This window comes from Podarcis bocagei (genome assembly GCF_964188305.1).
Source record: "Podarcis bocagei genome assembly, chromosome: 15".
Lineage (NCBI taxonomy): Eukaryota > Metazoa > Chordata > Lepidosauria > Squamata > Lacertidae > Podarcis > Podarcis bocagei.
In genome coordinates, this window is record NC_138141.1 from 42,953,973 (window position 1) to 42,973,519 (window position 19,547).

The 19,547-nt window shown below is 47.3% G+C and overlaps 1 protein-coding gene across 2 annotated transcripts in view; it reads right to left on the bottom strand.

Annotated features, from left to right (window-relative positions):
- The window catches only part of RPH3AL (rabphilin 3A like (without C2 domains)), a 50,608-nt gene extending 36,966 nt beyond the window's left edge, over positions 1–13,642 (bottom strand). Inside the window, exons 1-2 of one of the 2 annotated variants that reach the window (XM_081172195.1) lie at positions 13,504–13,642; positions 3,889–4,002 (exon numbers count right to left, since the gene is read on the bottom strand). In XM_081172195.1, the coding sequence (XP_081028321.1) occupies positions 3,889–3,965 (77 nt within the window). In that variant the 5' untranslated portion in view covers positions 3,966–4,002; positions 13,504–13,642. Of the gene's footprint in view, positions 1–3,888; positions 4,003–13,003; positions 13,134–13,503 lie in introns of those variants that run through there. The other variant, XM_081172194.1, reaches the window with a different exon arrangement.
- Between the last annotated feature and the right edge of the window lie 5,905 nt (positions 13,643–19,547).

Below are 19,547 nucleotides of genomic sequence, written 5' to 3' on the forward strand. Positions count from 1 at the left end.
AAAACTAAATCCGCCTGTCGTGCTTTAAAATCAATACACTCAAGTTAGGTGGTTTGCTTACTTATTTCTTTTTATTAAATCTCTACGGCACACTTCTTCTGAGGATCATGGGGAAGTTTACATAAAAGCACAAAAAAACAGACCAAAGTAACAAACGATAACACACACACACACACATACCATAGCTGTCAACTTACAGATTTGAAAATAAGGGACGAGCAGCCTTGAAAATAAGGGACCAGCAACCAAAATAAGGGACCTGCAGCCTCACCTGTTCCAGGCACTCCAGTCTTCCTGTCCTCCTGCAGTCTGGTCAAACTCATGCTGGTAGCTTCGAGAACACTGTACAACCAACTTTGTAACCAGAGGTTCAACTGAATAGAATCTGAATCACATGCACCACAAGGCCTATGCAGCCTCAACTTAAGATGGCTCCCCGGCCTGGCTTTGCACTGCAAAGTTTGCAGCAGCACGTGCAACAAAATGGCGTCCAGCATTCAAAAAACCCCTCAGCTTGTATTAACTAGCCACACACAAGTCATGCAAGCTCCACCCCCCAGTCGTTCTTAGACTTCTTATTGGGTGAGCAACACAGCCAAGCAACACAGTTGGAGCCTCCCTCCTCCCTGGCCAGCAGGGAGGGAGGGAGAGGAGCTGCTTCCTTTGAAATTTAAGGGACATCATTTAAGGGACATTTAAGGGACATCTATCAATAAGGGACAGCAGCAGGACATGGCGCTGGAATAAGGGACTGTCCCTTCAAATAAGGGACACTTGACAGCTATGACACGCACACACACACACAGAGAGAGAGAGAGAGAGAGAGAGAGAGTTTAAAAGGCCATAGATTGTTTAATTAGCCAAAGGCTTGGGAAGAAAGGAATGTTTTTTTGCCTGGCGCCTAAAGAAATTTAATGAAGGCGCTGGGCAAGCCTGCCTGGGGAGAGGTTTAACTTTTTCTGTAAAAAAAATTACCTAGTTTGTAGATCCTAAAAAAAAGTACATTTAGATCTGGGCTAAGGAAGGGCCACAGCTCGGTGGAGGAGAATCTGTGCTCTACGTGGGGCTACCTTTGAAGGTGACCTGGAAACTACAACTATTCCAGAATGCGGCAGCTAGACTGGTGACTGGGAGCGGCCACCGAGACCATATAACACCGGTCTTGAAAGACCTACATTGGTTCCCAGTATGTTTCCGAGCACAATTCAAAGTGTTGGTGCTGACCTTTAAAGCCCTAAACGGCCTCGGTCCAGTATACCTGAAGGAGCGTCTCCACCCCCATTGTTCTGCCCGGACACTGAGGTCCAGCGCCGAGGCCCTTCTGGCGGTTCCCTCACTGCAAGAAGCAAAGCTACAGGGAACCAGGCAGAGGGCCTTCTTGGTGGTGGTGCCCTCCCTGTGGAACGCCCTCCCACCAGATGTCAAAGAGAACAACAACTACCAGACTTTTAGAAGACATCTGAAGGCAGCCCTGTTTAGGGAAGCTTTTAATGTTTGATGTATTAGAGTATTTTAATATTTTTTTGGAAGCCGCCCAGAGTGGCTGAGGAAGCCCAGCCAGATGGGCGGGGTATAAATAATAAATTATGATTATGATTATTACATGCAAAATGTCCCCGGTTCAATCCCCAGGGTCTCCAAATGGGGTGGGAATGTCCCCCTGACTGAAAGCCAGGAGAGCTGCTGCCGGCCAGTGTGGGCAATAGATGGACCCATGGGTCTAACTCAGCACAAGGCAGCTTCCTAAGCAAACTGAAGACAGGGAGCCAAAGGGATGAAATACTACCCCGATGCCACGAAATAACAAGACAGTAACAAATCACTCGCAGTAAAAACATCACAGGAGGGCCGGGTGGTGGGGGAACGACTTGGACAGGAAGGTTTAATTAAAAAAAAAAACAGAACTAAGAAAATAAATCCAAGCAATCCCATTTTTAATCTTCAATTTTACAACCTTCCGGGAAGCCAAGCAGGGCACGTACAAGGCAATCAAACCCACACACAATTGGTAGACTCATGTCAATATTGAGCAGTATTTGTCGAGCACCCTGACACCTTCCTGTGTGATTTAATTTCCACATGGAGGGAAGGGAGGGGGTCAAGATCAACCAAGCCTGTTCCAGCCCCCAATGAAGAAGGACATGGCTCAGCCGCGAATTGTGGGCAGAGGGTGAATTCCCTGCCTCCTCCATCACTTCTCATTTCCATGCCCTGCCTCTAACCAATGGGCAGGATGAAGGGGTTGCCAGACACCCTCCACCCCACAGGACTAACCTGAAGACTCCAGGTGTGCCTGCCATCCAGGAAGAGGCGGCAGGTGGCGGGGATGTGAATCTCCAGGTGGGCAAGCGCAGCTCCCCTACCCAGGTTCCCTAACCAGGTGAGAAGGAATGGTCCCCTCATTCAGCTGGACTTGAGAACACCCCCTTTAGCTAATGCTTCACTCTTGATTTCCACCCAGTATTAACTCAGATCCTGAAGCTGAGGCTCCAAGACTTTGGCCTCCTCATGAGAAGAGAAGACTGCCTGGAAAAGACCCTGATGTTGGGAAAGATGGAGGGCACAAGGAGAAGGGGACGACAGAGGACGAGATGGTGGGACAGTGTTCTCGAAGCTACCAGCATGAGTTTGACCAAACTGCGGGAGGCAGTGGAAGACAGGAGTGCCTGGCGTGCTCTGGTCCAGGGGGTCACGAAGAGTCGGACGTGACTAAACAACTAAACAACAAATTGACTCATTTGAGGTCTCTGTTTTCGTTTCCTTTTTTTGAATGACAGGCTCTCCGCAGTTGCGCTGCGCTTAACAGACATTCCCAGGGCCCGCCCCTATGACATCACTGGCTCCACCTCCTCTGACATCACCAGGGGCCACCCCTAAGTCTCACGTCCGGGCTCTGAAATCACAGGGTCTGGGATGTCGGAAGTTATTTAATCAACTTTACATAAAACGGTGCACCGTTGAAATTGCATTGCATTTAAATTACGGTGCAGAATGTACGGACACATTGGCAGAAGGCTTGTATTTTTCCATCGCAAAGGTGGGGTGGGCCAGCTTTATGATTGAGTCACAGGTTTTCAGAGTGTTTGCTTATGCTGTTGAAGGTAGCCCGGACCACTCCAGAGTCATGTGCTGTTTTCCCAAGCGCACACAGATCTCCCTGGGCGTTGGCCAAGATGCAAGCAAGCTGGAAAAAGAGCGGGGACAGAGATCTTCTGGGGGGGGGGTTAAGTTGAAAAAGCTCGTTTTTAGCAAAGATATGTCCTCGAGCCTTATACTGGGATTAGTATAGGTAATGATGGAAATATATGGGACAATGCATCGTTTGTTTTGTAACGTTTAAATGCAGTTTCTGCAAGCAGAACTTGGGAACTTCATATTTTTGTGATGAGAATTCATTTCCACACAATACGCCAGATCCGAGAGAGGGTCCAAATTTTTTCGTTTGCTGCTCTGTCTACTTTGGCCTCTGGCCATCATGTCCCTTAAGCTGCCCTTGAAATAGAGTGGTACCTTGGGTTAAGGACTTAATTCGTTCCAAAGGTCGGTTCTTAACCTGAAACTGTTCTTAACCTAAAGACCACTTTAGCTAATGGGGCCTCCTGCTGCTGCCGCGCCACCAGAGCACGATTTCTGTTCTTATCCTGAAGCAAAGTTCTTAACCTGAAGCACTATTTCTGGGTTAGCGGAGTCTGTAACCTGAAGCGTATGTAACCCGAGGTACCACAGTACTCACAAATGAGCGTTTTTTTTGAATCAGCAGCTAACATTGGCAGGCAGTTCTATTTATTTATATATATATTTTAAGGGTTATCACAGCATCAGCATACAAAGGATATCCCCCCCAGTAGGAAATTGCCCCAGCGTGGGGTGAAAAAGAGAGAGACATACTTGGCCCGCAATGCTAGCTGCCTGTCATTGGGGCAGACCCACTGGTCATTCCCGTTGCCAAAGATTGTATCAGCCATGGCGACAAACCACGCAGGGCAGACGGCGACATCAAACCTGGAGGAAAATAGGGGTGTGTGAAATATATTAAATGAAATTTCAAAGGGAAACAGTTAAAACACTAAAGCCAGCAATAAACTAAAAAAAACACTAGCATTCTAGATATCTGGGTAGGCTTGTCTGAACAAAAATGTTTTTAGCAAGCGCCGAAGAGTACAGTGAAGGCACCTGCCTGAAGTCCATTGGCAGGGAGTTCCAAAGGGCTAAAAGACCAATTTCTTACTGAAATGAGTATTATGTAGCACCCATAACCATGCCAGTTCCAATGAGTAATGGTGCTTTACTTTCATATTAATTATTATTATTATTTCAACAAAGATAGTGAAAATAAAAACCAAGCAAACAAACAACAACAACAAATTATACACAAAAGCAATATCAAATCCATAAAATTGGATTCTCCAAATCCTGTGACTCCCCTCTCCCCTGTTCCTTAGTTTTCTTCTTCAACCGTGTATCATTTCTACTCCAAATTATTTTTCCACCTCAAATTTCTTATACTATTTCTACAGTTACAAGTGTTCCTTAAATCCTGCCAATGTATGAACCTGTTTGCAATACTTTTGTAAATACATAATAAACATTTCCCATTCCTTTTAAAAATTTATTGTCATCTTCATTTCTGAGCTTTCCAGTTCATTTAGCCACTTCAGCATAGTCCATTAACAGTTTGCCAATCTTCTCTGGTTGGGACGGCTTCCTCTTTCCACCTTTGGGCTACCCAGTGAGTAATGGTGCTTTGGATGTGAAATGACAATCCCGAGTTCTGAGTGCAAGCTTGTTTTTCCTGCATATGGTTTCTTTTCAGGAGGAGGATTATATGTAAAGTCAATTAAAAATGATATTAAAATACCAAATAATGGGGCAAAACAAGAATTGGCTGTTGCCCTTCCACCCTGCTTCCTAGAGGCTTCTGACTGGCTGGTTTTGCCAATGGCAGAACCACTGGCCAGCTTTTCCGACAGCATCCTGATTCCCTTTTTTAAAACCCCTTAGCATCTTTTAACCAGAAAACCCAGCAAAAGGACAGATGCAGGGAAACAAATGAGCACCTGCCTCAACACACACCCCCTTAAAAACAGCAGGCAGGCCAGAGCCGTCAACATAATATGTCCCCATTCAACAGTTAGGAAGGTGCATACATTCAATATTTGACTTTGTTGAGGGTGACACTTGCAAGCAGACTGTAGAAAGAGAGATTTGCAGATCCGCTCTTTAAAAATAAAAGAGGCCGACAGAGAATCCAAGCCCCAGGCGTCGGAATCATCCCTTGAAAAGACGTTTAGCACTAGTTGATAAAGCAACATATAAATTATGTGTTGCCAAAGGCTTAGAGGATCCGGAAAAATTCTGTGCTTTGGGGGGGGGGGGATTTTATCCTTTACACAACAAACACAGACACACGGAACTCCTTCTCTATACCACAGCATTAAATTTGGCTTTTCTGATGTTCCTAAGTACAGTGGTACCTCGGGTTAAGAACTTAATTCGTTCCGGAGGTCTGTTCTTAACCTGAAACTGTTCTTAACCTGAAGCACTACTTTAGCTAATGGGGCCTCCCGCTGCCGCTGCACTGCCACTGCACGATTTCTGTTCTCATCCTGAAGCAAAGTTCTTAACCCAAGGTACTATTTCTGGGTTAGCAGAGTCTGTAACCTGAAGCGTCTGTAACCTGAAGCGTCTGTAACCTGAAGTGTCTGTAACCCGAGGTACCACTGTACCCTGCTTACCTGATTCAAGTCTCTTCCAGATATATTGCACTGCTTTTTTCTTTTTGTGCTTCTGTTATTTGAATTGACATACTTCAATAACAAGGGGAGGAGGGAATTTGCAAGCAGGGTATAGATAGAGAGATTTGCAGATCTGAGATATATATATATATACACACACACACACACACACACACACACACACACACACACAGTGGTACCTCTGGTTAGGTACTTACTTAGTTCCAGAGATCCGTTCTTAACCTGAAACTGTTCTTAACCTGAAGCATCACTTTAGCTAATGGGGCCTCCCACTGCTGCCACATCGCTGCTGAGCAATTTCTGTTCTCATCCTGAAGCAAAGTTCTTAACCCAAGGTAATATTTCTGGGTTAGCGGAGTCTGTAACCTGAAGCGTATGTAACCCGAAGTACCACTGTGTGTGTGTGTGTGTGTGTGTGTGTGTGTGTGTTTATATGGCAGAAAAAGAATCTAAGGCTCAGGCGTCAAAATCATCCCTTGGAAAGAAAAAATTCCTGTCCTCCAAACCGAGCCAGGAAAGACACAACACTTGGGATCAGTTTCCGTAAATATTAATTCCTCGAGGCCCCAGGATCCCAAATGCAGAGCCAGCCCACCCCCAGCTGTCTCTTTTTGCCCACGAGGCTCCCGCCAGAGATCGATAGCGACGGCACAGGTGGCTTGGCCTTGGCTCCATATCACACAGAAGCATATTTGCCCGTCTGCTGCATTCCCAGAGGGAAGAGGCAGCGCATGGCAAAAACACACAGAAACAAAACAAACAAACGAAAACCCAGCTGCCGGTTCTGGACCTGGAGCGCATAAAGTACAATCGCACCTGACGCACGTTTAACTCACAGTGATTTCAGCTGTATACGCGGCTGAAGGCAGGCTCCTCAAAACTGCGCAAATTCAATCCAAGCAAAGTGGAGAGCTCGAAAGCTCTTTTTACACCAGGTGTGCTTAGGGTTTCCCATGGCAGAAATTGTTTCTAAGGCTTGGGAGGCCCTGCTCAGCGTTCCAGCTCTGGGACGCCCTCATGAGATCTCACATGGCCATCCAAGCTCCAGAGCAAGAGGGAGAATTTAAAGTCCATTTTCGCATTGGGTTGGCTTGGGTAACCCAGTAGGTAAAGAGCTTTTAAGCCAGGCATAGGCACACTCGGCCCTCCAGATGTTTTGAGACTACAGTTCCCATCATCCCTGACCACTGGTCCTGTTAGCTAGGGATGATGGGACTTGTAGTCCCAAAACATCTGGAGGGCCAAGTTTGCCTATGCCTGTTTTAAGGGCTCCACCTTGCTTCCTGGATAGGGGCCCACTCTGAGCACGAGTTTTGGGATTTCTTTCTCTCTTTCCCTTACCTGCTCGTAGCTGTGGGACGGCCCCAAGTGTTTGGATATATGCAATTTCTTGTGTGTGCACGCAGTAATTTTAAAAGCATATACTGGAGTTAAGTGACAGTCCATTTTAGAGCCTGTCGAATCTCCGGCCAGCCTCTAACTACACTTTGCTTTTACCGAGCTACGTTTTCAACCTATGCCTTCTGCCGTCCCGGGAGGACGGTACAACAGGTGTCGAACGGAGACAGACTCTGTGGGCAACAACAGATGGAAGACATATTGCACTACAGTCATACCTTGGACCTCGAAACACCTTGGCTCCTGAACATGTTGTTGTCGTTGAGTCGTTTAGTCGTGTCCGACTCTTCGTGACCCCCTGGACCAGAGCACGCCAGGCACTCCTGTCTTCCACTGCCTCCCGCAGTTTGGTCAAACTCACGCTGGTAGCTTCGAGAACACTGTCCCACCATCTCGTCCTCTGTCGTCCCCTTCTCCTGGCACCCTCCATCTTTCCCAACATCAGGGTCTTTTCCAGGGAGTCTTCTCTTCTCACGAGGTGGCCAAAGTATTGAAGCCTCAGCTTTAGGATCTGTCCTTCCAGTGAGCACTCAGGGCTGATTTCCTTCAGAATGGAGAGGTTGGATCTTCTTGCAGTCCATGGGACTCTCAAGAGTCTCCTCCAGCACCATAATTCAAAAGCATCCATTCTTCGGAGACCAGCCTTCTTTATGGTCCAGCTCTCACTTCCATACATCACTACTGGGAAAACCATAGCTTTAACTATATGGACCTTTGTTGGCAAGGTGATGTCTCTGCTATTTAAGATGCTGTCTAGGTTTGTCATTAGTCCTCCATCAACTTGTCTAATCATCTTTTAAAGCCATCCAACTCGGAGGCCATCCCTGCCTACTGTGGCAGTGAGTTCCAAAGGTTAACAATGTGCTGCTAGGAGAAGAGGAGCAGCTTGACTTGCTCCATCCCCCTTGAGCATGACGGCTGCCCTTTTCTGAACCTTTTTTCACTCTACAATATCCTTTCTGAAGCAAGGCAACCAGAAGTGGGAACAGTATTCCTCTTTACCCAGGCGTTCAGTGGCTGAAGAATTTTCCAGCCCTGGAAAATCCCTTGATCACAGGGCGGAAGAAGGTTTTTATCTGTCATTGCTCTTACAATGTTTTTTTTAACCAAAACTGCTTTTAATCGATAATGTTTTGATCTGTTTTTGCTTTGTTTTCATTCTTTTTCTAAATTCCGTATCTGCCTGCCACCACGGTCTCCTTGGAAAGGAAGGACAGGGTGTAAATTCAGTCGGTAATGAACTATTATTGTCGCAAAAATCAACTCTCAGTGGAAATCCAAAAATGAAGAAGTGAAACTGGAATTCATTTCACTTGGCTGCGTGTCCCAAACCAGCCACCATCCTTCGCCCAGCTGTTTCAAGGCAGCTCTGAACAAACAGCGTCAGGTGACATCACTGTGTTACCTTAACCTGCTGAACTTGACATTGTTGGTGGGGCTCGGCTTCCAAACTTGGCGGCTTCTCAGCCGGCAGGTCCCATGACCCAAACGTTCGCAGGGGAAGGGTAGAAGGAAAGGGAAGTGGGGCAGTGGGAAAGGCAGATTCCCACAGCAGCAGAATGCCTGGCAGCCTATTTATCACTTGCTTTGTTCCCATTTACCAGATGGGGAAAACTGAGGCTGAGATGCCGGCAAGCAGGTGTGAGTGGGGCTTGAGCGCCGGAGAAAAGGAACTTACTCCCGGTGCCAATTTAAATCTCAGAGCACAGGAACTAAGCGGGGTTATCCAGAAAAGCTGAATGTTGGAAGATTTTAGACTTTTACTGCTGCAGGAGGCAGAGATGACAACCAACCTGGATAGCTTTGAAAGAGGGTCAGACAAATCCATGGAGGAGGCCACAACAGCTGTGCTTGTGAATCCCAGATTCACAACAACAACAACAATAATAATAATAATAATAATACCCTGCCCATCTGGCTGGGTTTCCCCAGCCACTCTGGGCGGCTTCCAACAGAATATTAAAATACAATGATCTATTATTGAGAACAGCCGTTTGGCTGAAGATCAGAGCAGTGACTCCCACAGAGGCAAAACAGGGTAGCTGCATTGGTACCCTGCTTATGGGCTATTGGAGGCATCCGACTGGCCACTGCAGGAAGCAGGATGCTGGCTGCTAAATCGTTGACAGGAGGGTCTCCGCTCCGGGCCAGACAGAGCAAGACTCCAGGCCTGGTTTTCTTTCCAACTGGACCGGTTTTCGGTGTCAGTTACCTTGCTCACTGCCAAGTCTGATTGTGCAGGAAGAGAAACCCTGGCAACCTGCACAAACAGCCCCCTCCGTTGCCATGGCAAAGGCAGCAACAAGTGCGGAGGAGGAAAGATAAAAGGGGCAGGCGGGGTGATCTGTGCCGCATCCTCAGAAAGAGAAGGGCAAAAGCAGAGAAGGGGCCCCATCAATGGCTTTTGAAGGGGAAAGTCGGTTAATGAGAGAGTTCCTGGATGGGAGGGGCTGATGGAGGTGGAATTTGCATCCATTTGCATTTTAATCTGAGTTTACCTACTTTGCAGTTCCCAGAAACAATACATGATGCAAAATGCAGTTCCCCAATAAGAGGGGAGAGCCAAGTGTCCAAAAATGCATTACTGGGGAAGGGCAATGTGGTGTAGTGGTTAGAGCAGGGGTTCCCAAAGAGAGTGATGAGATGCTACAGGTGCTATTTTTAATTTCCCACAGTTCCCTGGTCATAACCTGTACTTGAGGCATGGAGGAGCATTTCAATTTTATTCGCCTTTTGATGAAAAACTATCTCATTTGTGCTTCCTAAACCAGTATGCGTACTTCTCCGGATTTTGTGATGCAGACCTCCCACCAAATGATATATACAAAAATGCATTTATTGGTGGAGAAGAGAGGCATACATTAAAACGTGGTGTAGTGGAATCTTCCTGCTCTACAATTCTGTGAGTCCACCATTCTCCAACTGCAGAACTCCCACCAAATAACAAACAGTGGTACCTCGGTTTAAGAACGACTTGGTTTACGAACTCTGCAAAACCAGAAATAGTGTCGCGGTTTGAGAACTTGGTCTAAGAACAGAATCCGAATGGTGGAAGGGCGCCAGTGGCGGGAGGCCTCATTAGGAAAAGCGTGCCTCGGTTTAAGAACGGTTTTGGTTTAAGAACGGGCTTCCGGAACGGATTACGTTCATAAACCGAGGTCGCACCGTATAATGGGGGGCACTGAAGGGAGTTCCACAAAAGGGTGCCATTCCAAGGGTCCCTTCAGACTCTGATACGACCCTGAACAGGCGAAATCCTTGGGCAACCCAATGTCTTCCAAAACTTCAGCCATCAGAAGTTACACTGCTGCGGGGCAAATCCTTAACTCCCCTTCCTCCATAGTGGAAAAGCTCTATGCTAAGCATCTTCTGAGAAAGCTTACCCAGTGGGTATCCCAATTTGCAGGCCCCAAGCAGGTTTTGCTAGGGTAAAGCTACCTTGGATCATTGTGTCACCAACTGAATAAATACTCTAGTGCTCTTCATCAAAAACTGTATACAGCATTTCTGGACCTGAAAGGAGCCTTTGACTCAATCCTGAGAGAGCTGCTCTGGAACAAACTGTGCATACTGAACATCTTCAGTGTCCTCAGAACGGAACTCAGTGTCCGTTCTGCCCGGATGCTGAGGTCCACTGCCAAGGGCCTTCTGGCGGTTCCCTCACTGCGAGAAGCCAAGTTACAGGGAACCAGGCAGAGGGCCTTCTCGGTAGTGGCACCTGCCCTGTGGAACGCCCTCCCACCAGATGTCAATTTAGAAGACATCTGAAGGCAGCCCTGTTTAGGGAAGCTTTTAATGTTTAATAGGTTATTGTATTTTAGTGTTTTGTTGGAAGCCGCCCAGAGTGGCTGGGGAAACCCAGCCAGATGGGTGGGGTATAAATAATAAATATTATTATTATTATTATTATTATCTTTGAAAGGTTACTCTTCCTCATCAGGAAACTACACACCTCCACGTGTTGCCAAGTGAGATGCTCCCAATAGGGCAGGCTAACCCCCAAAATCATTGCCAACAAAGGGGTAAAACAGGGTTTCATCTTAGCCCCGTATTTATACAACCTTAAACGACCTTGCACCTTGTTTTCACGGAGTGGGTGGCCACTGCCTGAAGCTCCGCTCCATCCACGCTCCCATCTTACTATATGCCGATGACGCAGTCATCTTGTCTCGCACAATGGTTTGAAGCAGTTGCCAGGAATATTGTACAGTCAACAGACTGGAACTGAACTTCGCAAAATCTAAAGTGCTTGTTTTCTCAAGATCTTGGAAGCCTCGTAGGTGGGAGATCAGTGGAACCCCGTTGGAACAGGTTGAAAACTTTAAATACCTAGGCATCCACTTCCAATATGATGCTTCTTGGAAATACGGAACCATTGTAAGATCGCACTTAACACTCTAGGCTCTGAATAAAATAACTTGAATAAAATACAGTGGTACCTCGGGTTAAGTACTTAATTCGTTCCGGAGGTCCGTTCTTAACCTGAAACTGTTCTTAACCTGAAGCACCACTTTAGCTAATGGGGCCTCCCGCTGCTGCTGTGCCGCCAGAGCACGATTTCTGTTCTCATCTTGAAGCAAAGTTCTTAACCCAAGGTACTATTTCTGGGTTAGCAGAGTCTGTAACCTGAAGCGTATGTAACCCGAGGTACCACTGTAGCCCCAAAACTGCTGTATGGTGTTCCATTATGGATCGGTGCAGCTAACCAACCGTTGGAACGCATTCAATCCAAATTTCTGCACAAAATCCCAGGGCTGCCAAATTGTGTGCCCTGTGGCTGGAAACTGGACAAAGGCTGCCGGAAACCAAAGCGCTGCTCACCATTATAAAATTATGGCTCCGCCTACATTTCATGTCTTTAACTTTCCACATGCTGGCAGAATCCCACCACTCCGAATGGCTATCTTGCGTTGAGAGCAAAATCAGAACCTGTGGCCTATCACTCGAGTCGCTGCTTATGCTCCCACAGTTGGAAGCATTCCAGAAAATCAAGTGAAGAAACCTAGAGACTGAATTCAAACCCCTTTGCAGTGCAGCCTGGACACTCCATATTTACACCATATTTACACATATTTATATTTCGTTTTGCGATCCCCACCTACACAGAGCTCTTTCCCTCGCAAGGTAGTTTCTTGAAAATCCCGTTCTCTGAAAGACACTGCCCTTGTGGCACAAAACAGGTCGAATCTATCACACACCTTTTTATTTTATGGCCCATTTTATGCAAAAATATTTGATAGGTATTTGGCCCCCTTATTGAAGGAGAGGATTTATCTCACTGACTCTTCCAGGGTGTCTTATCTGCTGAACAATTGCAGTAATGACGTTGGGGAGAATGTGGCAAGTTTTTTGAGTAATGCTATGAAATTACATCACCGTAGGTCCTCAGAGCCATCTTCGTACCTCACGATGCCTGGACATTTTTATCGTAAAGCATGTCCTACTATGTTTTGTTAACTGTGTTGTGTTCTGATCCATGTATACCAGGGGTCAGCAAACTTTTTCAGCAGGGGGCCGATCCACTGTCCCTCAGACCTTGTGGGGGGCCAGACTATATTTTTTTTGGGGGGGGGGGGAATGAACGAATTCCTATGCCCCACAAACAACCCAGAGATGCATTCTAAATAAAAGCACACATTCTACTCATATAAAAACACGCTGATTCACGGACCGTCCGTGGGCTGGATTTAGAAGGCGTTTGGTCCGGATCCGGCCCCCGGGGCCTTAGTTTACCTACCCATGATGTATACGATGCACTTTTTTGTGCCAATAAAGGAGATCGATGCCCTGCTGTGTCCTCCAGAAACTGGATTTTGAGAAGCATCCCTGCCTCCGACCGCATAGCCCACCTGCCTAGCAGCCACCGATGGCCTTCTCCTCTCCCATGCATCTGCCCCATCCTCTTTGAAAGCCGCCCCCCCCCGTCGGTGGCCATCGCTGCCTCCTGTCGCAGTGAGTTCCGCCGTTCAACAAGCCGCCGCCGCCGCCTCCCTTTCCCCAGAAACAAAGTTCTTTGGGATCCGCGGCGCGCGCCTGCGCAACACGGCACCCCGCGCACCGCTTCTGCCAGGAAGAAGCCGCCGCCGCCGCAGCTTTACAATGAGTTTCCGTTCCCAGGGATTTCCGTTCCCAAGGAACTGGAAAAAATAATATGCATTTTTTTAAAAAAGGGAAAAAATGCATCTGCCCAGTTTGCAACAAATGCTTTTGGATTTTCAAGAGATTCTGGCGAGGAGCCAATGGATTTTCTTTCTCTTTGGGGGGAAAGGCGCAAGGAGGAGGACACCAGGGGAAAGTTTAGAACCGGATTGAAAAGTAATCGTGTAAACGCAAATCGGGTCACACTCACCGCGCCCATTCCGCTCTGCAGGCGGCAGAGGCTGCTCGGAGCCGGCAGATCGGGACCCCGTCGGCGGCCCGGCCAGAGGCGCGCTCCCCACCGCGGCTCTTACTCAGACCTTAAATAAATAAGGCGCCGGCAGGCAGCGGAGCGTGCGGAGGGAGGGAGGGAGGGAGGGAAAGCCCGGCCTGGAATCCCGGAGGCGAGGAGGCGGCTGGGCTTCCGGGAGAAGCCGGGGAGGGGGCGGTGGAGGGAGGAAGCCGGAGAGGCTGCGGAGCGGGGGGACCAGACACGGGCAGAGTTTGGGGGACATAGGAGCCCCCCCCCAAGAAAACGCCCAAATTGATGGGCATTGTGTGTGTGCACCGCCCCCCCCATACTGTACAGTACAGTGGTACCTCGGGTTACATACGCTTCAGGTTACATACGCTTCAGGTTACTGACTCTGCTAACCCAGAAATAGTGCTTCGGGTTAAGAACTTTGCTTCAGGATGAGAACAGAAATCGTGCTCCGGCGGCGCGGCGGCAGCAGGAGGCCCCATTAGCTAAAGTGGTGCTTCAGGTTAAGAACAGTTTCAGGTTAAGAACGGACCTCCGGAACGAATTAAGTTCTTAACCCGAGGTACCACTGTATTTTATTCAAGTTGGCAACCCTGTAGGAGCGGGGGGGGGGTGATCCGCCCCGCCTCCAGTTGACAGGTTTATCTTGGGGGGTGGATGCAGGACACCCACCTGTCCTCATCCTCTGTCGGATAGTGGTTCTCAACCTGTGGATCCCCAGATGTTGGACTACAACTCCCATCATCCCTGAGCTCTGGCCTTGCTAGCTAGGGATGATGGGAGTTGTAGTTCCACAACATCTGGGAAACCACAGCTTGAGAAAGGCTGGAGCAGATTCAGAATGAAATATCTCAACAGCAACTCTTGTTTTAAATTACTTTATTTTGACCTCAGGAAGAAATCCGTCAAACTCTCCAGGCATTTGAAAGCCAGGAAGTTAAATAAAAAAATTAACATCAGGGAGTACCTTTCGTGCGGTTAACGAGTGTGTTTTGCAAAATTACAAAGAGTACCCTTTTTCTTCTTATTATTTTAAACAAATCTAAGCTTTTTCTTATTATTATTTTAAACAAATCTAAGCTAAAACAAGTTTTCTTGGATTTGCTGAAAACCTTTTCATCTCAAATTCCTCCTTTTCCCCCAATGCATTTTTTTCTGAGCATGCTCAGGAAGCATAGCCGCTTGAGGCGCTCCCTTGTCATCCTCGACCAGGTCTTCTTTGCTCTCCATCCAGGGTACAAATGGTGCCTGGCTGAGCAAGAGAGATGAGCAGAGCCTTTTTTGTGGTTGGGAAATATGGAGGGCACAAGAAGGGGACGACAGAGGACGAGATGGTTGGACAGCGTTCTCGAAGCTACCAGCATGAGTCTGACCAAACTGTGGGAGGCAGTGGAAGACAGGAGTGCCTGGCGTGCTCTGGTCCAGGGGGTCACGAAGAGTCAGACACGACTAAACAACAACAACAACAAAAGGATTTCCACCTCTTTTAATAGGTCTGCAATGTTCAGCTCTTTTATCTGCTCTTTGCTGAGTTTCTTCTTCCACGTGGTGTACCACGTGGTGTTCAGCTTCTGAGTCGTAGATCATAGAACTGTAGACTTGGAAGTCTTGCAACTTATGAAAAATAAAACTTACTTTTAGTTAAGTGCTTTTATTTATTTACTTGGCTTAGGGGAAGCAGCTGCCCCATGCCCCCCACCCCGGCCGGCTATGCCCATGCAAGGCGGCTAAAGGAAAAGGAGGATATCCAAGGAAACTGAAAGGATCAGGCCAAATAAATGAGAAACTGCCAATCTTAGGATGTCTTCAAGTTCTATCATTATGACAGAGGAAGGGAAACTTTCTCTTTCCACTTTCTCCATAAAGAAGGACTGTGGTTTAATAAATCGTTCAAATATGTATTCACATATTTACCATATTTTCAGGTGCTACAGGTTTTGAAAATGCTGTCTGTCCTCCAGGATGTGGGGGGAAGGCATGTGAATCAATGGCAGAGAGGGGCCTTGGAAGCTGAGGTTGGAGGGCAGGAAGCAGCAGGGGCGGGGAAGAGGCTTTCCTGTGCCATTTTCCTCACCAGCTTCCTCCCTCCATCCTCAGGCCTCTCTGCTCCCCATTGCTCCCTGTGCCCCCCATATCAGCTGCTCTCATCCCCTCTTTTGGTGTAAAAATCTGCCTCCGATTTCCAATATCTGCTCACTTCCTTACCAAAACAGCTGCCACGTCACATCAGCTGTTGCACTCTTGAAATAGCCCCTGCCGCATTTTAAATTGGAGTTAAATACGATTTTCTGTTTTAAATTAATATATCCAACATCCAGCTTGCAGAAATTTCACTGAGGCTCCCTGGCACCGTTTGAAATTTGTCTGTCTGTTGATTACATTGCAAGAACCAGTGTGGGCACTCGCTTCTCTCAGGGTTCTTATGCATTTACCCATCTAGCTCAGCAGAGCATACTCTGACTGGCAGCAGCTCCATCCAAGCTATCAGTAATTCACTTCCTCGGAAAAGTAGGTTGCCTCTTTGCTGCATGACTGGTTTTAATATTTCTCGACAGCATCCCACACGCCAGCAGGAGGGAGGCAGTAATTTCATCAAGGAATCGGGGGGGGGGGGGGAAGGCTGGCAGAACAAGGCTTTCCTCTGTTTACAGGTGTCAGGCCTGTTGTGCTGCAGGCCGAGACCGCTGGTTGCCATGGCAGCCCCACATCTCCCCATCCCTCACCGCCTGTCAGAGTTATGGAAAGGGATGTTTTAAGACAATGCCGCAGCTCACTGTGGCATTTCCCTGCTGAGACGAGGCAGTTAGGGTAATTGGCCATTTTGTTTTTCTAAAAAGCGTTTTATGGCTTTATTGCAGCCTGCTGGAGGGAAAGGCGTGTCGGGGAGATGTTTCTCTCCTTAAAACATTACATTTCTGACAAATGTTTCCGTATATCTCGTAAGGCATGGAGAGGCAATTTATGTAAATGGTTAAACTCTTAATCTGGGCTTGAAAGCAGCCCTCATCTGCAACTAAGTCCTAATTGAAGTGGTAAAATCCTGCTCAGAGTGTATCACTCAAGACCACAGCAGGGGAACCAGCAGAACAGAGCTATCAACCAGGGAAAATAAAAAATTCCAACATAATTTGTGAGGAAGGAGGTTAGAGAACCTTTCCTCTCTTTCCCACCCCAAATAATATCTATTTCCATTGTTTGCATTTGTAAAGGTAAAGGGACTCCTGACCATTAGGTCCAGTCGTGACCGACTCTGGGGTTGCAGCGCTCATCTCGCTTTACTGGCCGAGGGAGCCGGCGTACAGCTTCCGGGTCATGTGACCAGCATGACTAAGCCACTTCTGTCGAACCAGAGCAGCGCACGGAAATGCTGTTTACCTTCCCACCAGAGCGGTACCTATTTATCTACTTGCACTTTGACGTGCTTTCAAACTGCTAGGTTGGCAGAAGCAGGGACCAAGCAATGGGAGCTCACCCCGTCATGGGGATTCGAACCGCCGATCTTATGATCAACAAGTCCTAGGCTCTGTGGTTTAACCCACAGCACCACCGGCGTCCATTTATAGCCCGGCCTTTTTTTCCAAGGAGGCTCAAGGCAGCATACAAGGTTTTCCCCCTCCTTCTTTAATCCCCCTCAACGACCCTGTGAGGTAGGTTAGGCTCAGAGAGACAGTGGTCACCCAGCCCTGTGTTGCAGGAGGCATCATAACAATGATGTACAACAGAGCACAAGAGGTGGGAGCGCCAAATTTTAGTTCGGCACAGGGCACTGCTGAAATTTGAGAGCACCTGCCCTTTGGAACTCCCTGCCTATTGAGATCAAGCAGACTCCTTTACTGTGCACTTTTCGGCCCCTGATAAAAACATTATTCTTTAGACAAGACTACCCAGATGCTTAGAAAGTTGAGGTAATTTTAATCTGTTTTAGTATTTTAACTTTAATTTTATTATTGTTGTGATTTTCTCTTGATTTTACTCTCTTTTTTTGTAAACTGCTCTCGAGGGTGTGTGCGCTTTTTTTTTTTTACAATTAAGCAGGATATATATTTTACAGAATAAAAAAAATCAGGAGGCAGACACGGACTTTCTTACGCCACCCCACCCAATTTCATCCTCACTTCAACATTGCAAAGTAGGTTCGGAATAAAATACCCTTCGCTATTTCTCTCCGGATGCATACCCATGCGTTTTTAACCCGTCACGTTGAACCTGCAACCGCACTGATTGCTGAATGATACATTGCTGGGAGGCGGGTGTTGCAGGGTGCGATGAGCAATAACAATCTCACACTCACACTTTTAGGAACACAACCTGATTATCTGCTTCACTATGACCTTTTCTCGCAACTCTCCACTGCCCTCTAGCAGCAAATGCAATGCAACCAATCACTGCTGTTATGTGAAGTTTCCTAAATGCAGTGGTCTGTGTTTAAGGCAGTGGCATAGCGTGGGGGTGCAGGGGGAGCCGGGCGCAACATCTGGGGGGGCGCTCGCACTCGCAGCTCTCTGTCCCTAGGGCAGAGGGGGCGCAAATTACTTGCCTTGCCCCGGGTGCTGACAACCCACGCTATGCCACTGGTTTAAGGTGCTAGTCCAATGGAGGCTGGTATCCGCTGGGACTCATGGGCCGGGAGACAGGCACAACCAACTCTGTCTGTGCATATAAGACCATTTACTCTGGCTCCAGTGTGTTCCCACTGCTAGTTTTGGAACTCTTATTCACCCCTTTGACAGCTGTGGAGGAACCTGGGAACTCTGGTTTGCTAATAATAATAATAATTTATACCCCGCCCTCCTCAGCCAAGACCGGGCTCAGGGCAGCTAACAACCAATAATAAAAACAAGTTGATTAAAATACAACTTAAAAAACAAGATTAAACGACAACATTAAAACATTAAAATGCAGCCTCTTCACAGGAGGAGAAAGGAAAAAAGAAAGAGGGGGAGGGAATCAAATTGATTCTAAGCCAAAGGCCAGGCGAAACAACTCTATCTTAGAGGCCCTGCTGAGGATGCTAGGAATTATAGCTCTGTAATGTCAGCACGCTACAGTTCCCAATATACTTTAGGAGAAGTCGTGAGTGTTAAAGTGATCTAAGAGTGTTATGTAGTGTAGTTTCACCCTGGGCCAGCAGGGGGATACTGTATATAGTTTTCACTCAGGTCTGTAGGTAGTTTTCACTCAGGTCCGTGGCAGTTAGTTTAGGCGGGAACTCTGACCTGTTGTGGTTACAATGTTGACAGCCGGCTGCCTATAAATACAGGCCGGCTGAGCTGTTCGCAGTCAGTTCTATTCCAGCTTATCTTAATAAAAGAGCTACTTGAAGAAATCGCTGTGCCGGCTGCTATGCCACTACTTAATAAAGAGTGTTTGATGTATCACAGTATTTTAATATTATTTTGGAAGCCGCCCAGAGTGGCTGGGGAAACCCAGCCAGATGGGCGGGGTATAAATAATAAATTATTATTATTATTATTATTATTATTATTAGTATTAGTATTAGTATTAGTATTAGTATTAGTATTAGTATTAGTATTATTTAAGAGTGCTTTAAATGTATGGTGTAGCTGGGCCTGTTAGCCACAACCCAGATCAATCCTGTAGTATTTATTGAGAAATACAACTGTCTGATGTGTTCCCCTGCAAAACGGCTTCCATCCCAAATGTCAGCCATGGTTAAGCAGAGGTGTGTACGTTTCAGATAACCATTAAAAAGGGATCAGGCCAGTGTTCTCACAGTGGCCAACCAGGCACCCCTATGGGAATCCCGCAAGACGACCCGAAAGCAAGAGCCCTCTCCCCGTCTTGTCGTTTCCAGCAACTGGGATCCGGAAGCAGAAGTTGGTGGCAGATGATACCTACTGTGGCTAGTAGCCGTCAATAGCCTTCTCTACAAATTTGTCCAATCTTCTTTAAAAGCTATCCAGCTCCGAGGGCCTTCTGGTGGTTCCCTCATTGCGAGAAGTGAGGTTACAGGGAACCAGGCAGAGGGCCTT